The sequence below is a fragment of the Protomyctophum bolini genome, assembly GCF_963924005.1.
Source record: "Protomyctophum bolini genome assembly, chromosome: 5".
NCBI classification, from domain to species: domain Eukaryota; kingdom Metazoa; phylum Chordata; class Actinopteri; order Myctophiformes; family Myctophidae; genus Protomyctophum; species Protomyctophum bolini.
Genome location: NC_137866.1, coordinates 8,375,712 through 8,383,712, shown reverse-complemented (window position 1 = coordinate 8,383,712; position 8,001 = coordinate 8,375,712). Strand labels below are relative to the sequence as shown.

The 8,001-nt window shown below is 40.4% G+C and overlaps 1 protein-coding gene across 1 annotated transcript; it reads left to right on the top strand.

Moving 5' to 3' along the window:
• Positions 1–1,717: 1,717 nt before the first annotated feature.
• hoxc12a (homeobox C12a) lies at positions 1,718–5,979 on the top strand. Its single transcript, XM_080764752.1, has 2 exons — positions 1,718–2,695; positions 3,634–5,979. The coding sequence occupies exons 1-2, from the start codon at positions 2,107–2,109 to the stop codon at positions 3,870–3,872; spliced, it is 828 nt and encodes a 275-aa protein (XP_080620878.1). The 5' UTR covers positions 1,718–2,106; the 3' UTR covers positions 3,873–5,979.
• Positions 5,980–8,001: the final 2,022 nt, after the last annotated feature.

The window sequence follows — 8,001 nt, the reverse complement described above, 5'->3', positions numbered from 1 at the left end:
CTATTTAGGGGCAGAGCAGGGCTCTGTGCCTTTTGAGTCAGATATGCTTCATCGTCAGAAGTGACGGATAGGGCTATCAAATAACGGCTGAGTTGCACATCGCTCCCAAACCAATGTTTAAATGAATGCTAATGTTCTCACATAACACTTCAGAGGCGATTTTGTAGCTCTCGACCAGAGCCAATCAACACCACGCAAGCATGGCGAGATATTTGGCCAAAGTCGCCTATATAACCTTTTATTACTTAGGCATATTGCCTGCATGGTATTACCTATTATGAGTTAAAACGTCTACTTAGTAAGATGACCTCATATCAATTTTTGCAGCCTACTCTTAACATAGCCTGCTATTCAGGGCGAGGGCAAGTCATGGGCCTATTTAAAACTGTTAGCGATATCACGCTATCAGCATTACTTGGATTTTACTCATAGCTAATGTGATGAGACTCTCGTGTCATTAGGCTAGTATTGCATGTCTCTTCAAGCTGCCATGTCCTTAACACATTACATATTTATTTATTCAAATTTCTTTTTTGTAGCCTAAATACAACGAGCCTATTTGAGTTCAATATCAAGTTCAACAAAGTGACAGACACGCGGTGACAACATGAACTTGAGTGAAATGACGCCGACTGATAAATACATTTATTTGAATATTTAATATAAGATTTGAGATTTAGTCCTCCTATTCTTGCGTAATTGGCGATGCGAAACTTTGAGTGCATGCGCACTTTTGTCGATATAGGCCTATCTATATATATGCGCATGCAGTATACACAAGCTATTATAACCTTTGAGATCCATATCGATTTGGTTCAGTCTAGCTGTATAAGTTAAGACATTTTTAAAGATACCTTTCAAAGAAAAGTAAAGTTTGTCAGTGTGGCCACGGGGTTCTCATATTAATAATTAACAATAGCCATATTAAGGTACATTATATTATTAGATTTTTTTCCACGTGCAATTGATAAATGGATATGTAGCCTAGACTCCTGGGAGGAATGTGACAGAGGAGAATGATATGGATATATTTTTTGGAACGATGGTAGACAATTTGATAGCCGAAGGCCGTAGGGATTTATGCGCCAGCTATTGGCTAGAAACCTGGGCGTATCATTTGAAATATGGTGAAGTGGTTGTCTCTTTTTTCTCTCGCCCTCTCTCTCTCTAAGATGCACTGCATGGACTATATACACTTGTAATGCCTTTAGATAGTTTATTTATTAAATCGTTGCATGTCAGAGAGACGTGGTACAAAACACATATTTGGTCTTCAGAGTTGCATCCATCCACTACAAGCCGCTAATTAGTCAGATACGGCGCAAAGAGCGTCCTATATGCTGATTGAATCAGTTAAGTGCCCTCTGCCATCTTGTAAAGTTCATATAAAAGAATTGTGAGAGGTATAACAATCCCACCAGAGTTTGGCTGCGAACGTTTATAGGAGGTATCTGTTAAAGTTGTTCATGTGAGGTGTACTAGAGAATATTATGTGAAATATACCCTCTTAAAGTAACCTTATAGAATATCGTCTTCTTTTTACAGAGCCAATGGCTTCAACCTGCTGACCCTGTTACTGTAAATATGAGCGGGGAGCAGCAATGAGCATCAGTCTTTTCTTAAAACAAGCTTGTAAAATGGGGACATCACAGCTTTATATGACATTGAATAAAACCGTAATTTGCTCGAAAACAAGATGTCATATGCACCCCTCTCCTTCTAGGAAAATAAACAGTTTTCATAAGAAATAGTATTTTAAAAACTTTTGCCAGCTTATAAAGATATTAAACGAGGCCAGGGACAGTTCCACTGAGTGTAAAAAGAGAAGTGGCCTCTGCTACCTCTGCATGCCGTCCAGTGAAGGAAAAACAAGATTCTACATTTTTAATAAAACATTTATAGTATTTTTAAAAAGCATATAAACCTCTGTAATACAGAAGTTAATGTTTTGTTTTGTCTGAGATGGACCAAGTGGGTGGTACCATGTGTAGCATAAGTTAGCCCGGACACGTGATTTGAGGATGACCAATCAGATGCCCTTCCAGGTTTAACTATGTTAAATGTCAGATTGCAATAAACTAGAAGCTGTTGGTCGGGCCCGCGGAAATGGGCGAGCATAATCTCCTTAATCCAGGGTTTGTGGGACCTTTGGTAAACATCCACACTGGAGACACATTTTACTTTCCGAATTTTAGAGCCTCAGGGGGACAACTGGCGGGGCTACCGTCTCTCTCCTACCCGAGAAGGGACAATGTTTGCTCCCTCCCGTGGAATCCATCGGAGCCGTGCAATGGATACTCTCAATCCTACTTTAGCAGCCCCGTTTCTATTAACCCTTCTTTCAATCGGTCGTGTGAAATTACCAGACCAGAAGAGGGCAAATGTTATTATAGCAACGGTAACGGGAACAGGGAGACCTGTTCAGGTGGCAGCAGCCTCAAGCGAGAGGATAGGGCGAGAGACACATCATCCCTAACATCTGATCACGGGATGCACAGTGGAATGGGCAGCAGTGCTGCCTTCTCCAAATATGAGTATGGAACCGAGCAACTAACGCAAGACCCACCATCCTGTCAATCTTTGGAATCCGACTCCAGTTCTTCGCTGCTCAACGAGGGGAGCAAACCACCGTCAAGCGATACACAGACCCTAGTGTCACCGGGAAACCATTCAACCAACATAGCTGCAGGCGGAGGTGGGTCCCGTGCTCTTTGTCGATATTTTTTTCTATATATTATTGCGTTATTACATGCACGTTGTCCATTGTGTATTTGTTTATTTTTTCTCGCGTGCACGTAGCCCCCTCTGTATAATAGCAGATGGTTCGTAGAGTTCGTTATTATGATGCTTGCTTTCATTAGCCTGCAGGGCACTTGCGTGGTGTACAAACGCCGCTAGGGGTTGCCCTAAAATACTCCCCACGCCATGTGGTTGTGTACAGTTATAGATAACCTCATCAAACGATATTGTCTTGTGGGGCTTTTAAGAAAGCAACCAGTCTGACACTATACTTTACAGTATATGTAGCCTAGCTTTAACCAAGGACTGAGTGAGGCTTGTGCCTATGAAGGGTCCATTTTGGACCATTGTTGTTACACTTAACACACACAAATTAGTGCTGTGATTTAAAGAGGTGAGCCGCTTTGGTTGACTGCATCGAATGGAGAGAGTTTTCCTTTAATGACTCGTAAACGGAATTAATATCTGTCGCTGTGTACTCTAGAGTCGTTTTAATATGCTTTGAAACTCGCAAATAAGTAGGGGTATTTGCAAGCACGACTTAATTATCGCATTAATGTAACTTTAACTGCGACAATAAAACTTAGTGTGTGACAGCACTGTATAGTGGTGGTCTGGTCTCTTTTGTGTATGGGGTTAAAAAAATAAACACCGAATTTCGTAAGACGTTTGTTAAACGTGCACATGCAGGAAAAGCAGCTCTGCACGAAAGTCAAGTTATTCCTATAACACTCCAGCTATGCCCCAGTCCCAGACACCCCCAGACACGCCATCAAAACAACAAACAATCTGGCCGTATGGGCAGGAAGTCACAGTGGGTGCTCAGCCTTGGAGGTGACCGTGATTTTGCAACTGTGTTGTTGTGACTAATCCGTTGTATATGCCCCCCTCCAGGTGCCCCGTGGTACCCGATGCACACGCGGACCAGAAAGAAACGTAAACCGTATTCCAAACTGCAACTGGCTGAGTTAGAGGGTGAATTCATGCTGAATGAGTTCATCACCAGGCAGCGGCGGAGGGAGCTCTCCGACCGGCTGAACCTCAGCGACCAACAAGTTAAGATTTGGTTCCAGAACCGGCGGATGAAGAAGAAGAGACTCATGCTGAGAGAGCAGGCGTTGGCCTACTTTTAGGTTATGTGGCAGCAGAAGGTGAATCGATAGAGCCAGTGAAAGCCAAGCCTTGAACGCATCTCTCTTCAAATGCATGCACTTCATCCAACCCATCCTTTTCATTACAAGCCAGTTATATTAGAACAATTTTATACGAATTGTTTTTGAGGTGTAGTTTAAAACCAGGGCAAACCCAACCATCTTGACATTTCTTTTCAAAACTTACAAAATAAAATAGAATAATCTTTGCGTTTTTCTCTGTCGTACAGGCCGTTATGGTTTGGTATTAAAACCACGCAAAGCTGTGAGGTGGTATAGGCTATAGGCTATACTTTCTCCTATACCGCCTATGTGTTAGATTTAGTTTTATATATGGTTTCCTGAATTGATGTTACACACCATAAATGTAACTCAGACAAAACATGTCGTTGACGTAATAATTGAGTTTGTAGTGACACATAATCATATAGCTGTTATATCTGTTCCTTCGTTCCATGAAGATGAGGAGGAGGCGTGCAGGGTTGAACATGCACATCTGAATAAAAATGGGCCATCATGTATAACATAAAGGTGAGAGTGGACTAGATGTAGGCCCAAACCGTCTTGACAGGAGCCACACATTGCAATCATTTCATCCGAGACTATGAAAGCGCAGGTTAAGATGAATATGTTTTCCAGTTGCTTAATGCCTCCCCAACGATCAGTTGTTGGGGGGGGGGGGGGGGGGGGGGAGCGGAACACCACCCTTATCTCCTTTCCATAGATTTCGCCAGTCGCCACGTGTTGTGGGCACGTTCACGGTCACGGACAGGAAGTCTGATACTTGCAGACTGCGGAGAGGGATAAGTTAAAACCGCAAATAGTGTCCATGCCAATACGTTTATGGCTGAGCATTGAAAAATTATTTGCCATGAATTTGTTCATGTGCTGTCAACGTTCTTGAAGATATTTTGTTCTCTTTTATCGCCTTTTTAGCTTGACTTAACAACCACTTATGAGAAACTTGCATGGGCTGCATATCTTTGAGTTGAATGAGATAGCCGTTTGAACACGGTATTGAGCTGCTATCAAAAAGTATACAGGTTCGTTTTGTGCCAACTCACAAAGTCTATTATTCGACAGTTAAGTCGCTGGGACATTATATATTACTCAAACAACAATAGTTAGGTTTTTTGTAGGCCAGTTTCATAAAGCTATAGAATTGACAAACGTTGCCCCAAAAGGGGGCAAAATGGGGAAATCGAAATGTATAGGTATGAAAGGGCATCATTGAGTATTGGTGCTTATAATGACAAATAAATATCTTATATGTAGAATTGTAGAAAAAAGTTTATAAATAGGCCTACTTGTCTGCACCCTAAAATACGGGACGAACAAATGCATCATTTGACATGTATGAGTAGGCTATAGCAGTGAAATGTATTTGCCGCATGTAATTGATGTGAAATTAGCTATGAGCGACGTTCTGCCGAAAGATATTTCTTTAACTTTTTTTAGTTTTTTTTATACTTTTTTTTCTGAACAAATAAAGTGATCAGACACTGCAACTATACAAATATTGCCACAAACAATCTTAAGTATAAGCTTCATTATTATTATTAGTATTATTCATATTATTATTATTATTGGGTCTACAAAAAGACATGATGTTTAGCCTAATAGGCCTATTTGTTGTATTTGCATATTCGCAAAGTGTTCTCCGTTATTGTCCCTATTTCCTTACCTTGTACTCGTGTATAACTTTGTAAAATGAAATCAGTATATGTATTTACATCATATTCGAGGATTCCCTATCTCAATGTAACGGTGTTTTATGTTATTGCTCGTCTTGTACAATATGGCATTCCATATATAGCCTATCTGTGGTTGTGAGTGAGGGTTTGAACTGTAGGCCTATTATATTATATAACTGCCATTATTGGATATAAGAAATGGTGTATGCAAGAAATTATACCGTACTCTTTAAATACCAGTTTCAATGTATAGTAGCTGATTGTTATCGTTCCTTTATTTCGTCCCTCATTGCATTCCCTTCTTTACGCTTGTAAGGATTGCTACGTTGTCTTGTAAAAGTAAATGGTATGAATGTATGCGTAAGGTCTTCAATAAACAGAATATTTGAAACGTTTATTGGTGTAACCTCAGTCTATCACACGCTTCCCTTCCCGGTGCCGGTATTTCAAATCAGACTTTCAGGGTCCAAATATGATTATGATTTTGATCATCACTAATGATCTGTTACAGTGTAAATGGCATAGGCCTACATAAAATAATTATGTCCAGCAAAACGAGGGATTCTCCATCTTACGTGGGTACATTTGGCAGCACTTAAAAATGTGTGTTGGTTGCATTTAATTGTACACATGCTGTGAACCAAGCAAGCACAATGAGCCCCCACACAGGTATAGGCCTTTTCAATTTTACACGTTCATACAAAATATAGAATCACCGGGCATATAGCCTAATACATGATACATTTCCACTCAAAATGGCGCCCAGCTCCGCATATTCTATAGGTCTATATTGTGGCTCAATTAAGCCCGAACGTAAGCATCTTCACGTTCGTTTACTTCCTCGGTTTGTCGGCATTAAGCACAAAATGACATTTCTTCTGAATGGTCTGAACAAACCTTGCCCGTTTCCCTTGAAGTTCGACCTAATCAATGTCACTGGTATGATACAGGCCTATAACAGTGCAACTAAAAGCGCAATAGCTCTGTAAAGTAGTAATAGGGTTACACCCCAGTGCTCCATATAGACAGGACTTGGGCCTGGGAATTCCTGCATCCTATTTTTTGTCTTTCATTATGGGATTCATTCACGCTATAATTGCTTGTCAAAGCAAGTTTTTGAATGCACTTCTGCGGCTATATAGATTTCATGTTTTTGGTCGTGTCTGTAAATGATGTATATATACTTTTGTTTTACAATAATCTTAGTTTGGAATTCACAATGCACTCCCTACTGGCAAAGTGGTGTAAGGCAATGCAGATCTATCCAGTGAACTCTTCTCACTTGACCTTCATTTGTCTGCAGCAAAACATGCATTTCTCTGGCCAGGGAATTTCACTAGAAAGAGGAGCTTCTGTTCTTTTTCAGTGTTGAGATCAGATGTTGCCATTTCAGTGAACTGTGAAAGCCCGGCTCCAGCAATCGAGTCATGGCACCGGCTAAGTGGTCTAACCCAGTTAGTTTGTGCGTGATCACAACACATTGCTAGATCAAAGCTGACATTTGTTCATTCGAGTTACATGCGGCGCTTATTAAGACCATACCTTGACCCCAACCTATTTGACGACAGGTTTGAGCATTTATCGGAAGGGGAAATATTTCACATTTAGCATGAGCCATCACACTGTATCGGACATCATATTAATGCCTTTGGTGCAGTGTTGCACGCTTTGTTATAGTATACTGTTTCTGTAGCTGCGGCATGAGCGTATGCCACTGCCTATATCTCAAATGGGCCCGTTTTCATTGCATTTTAAGCCATTCAATTTGTTGTTATGTGTATTTTGGAAAAAATACAAAATAAAAATCTAATATCACTGCTATAGATGAGCATACAGTGCGAGATGTGGGTGTTTGAGGAGGATGGAAACGAGGATTCTCCGATCGGTCACTGCGTCATTTTATCCATAGACCTACATCTATAGATATAGGGAAATAATCCAACGTTACAAGATATGTTTTTAAACATGTCCTCTAGTGAGATGCTGTATATGCGTTATACCTATACACTGCAGGAATTACATACCGGTATAAGTCAAAGTAAACTGTTAGTGATTTCAGGTCTTGAATTCGTCTGTCCATGCAGTCCCCACAATTACGCATCGGATAACAGGGCTTTATCACGAGTAATAAGAAAGTCTATACATATAGATTTCATATGCATTTGGCTTGGATTTTAGGGGACATTTTCAACAAACTGAAAATTTGTGAAAATCCAAAGAAATCCAAAGAATAAATGTTTTGAATTTGGCATCTTGACAAGGATGATGAATCCATAAGGCGATCAATTTTCTTATTACAAAGTGTTTGTGTATATCACCATTGTATGTAGGCCTACCAAACGTATTGGATAACGTCTGCTGGTTATGCTGGTTACACTGCCCAGACTATCCGGCTTTTGTGTTTATCTGCTTATCTA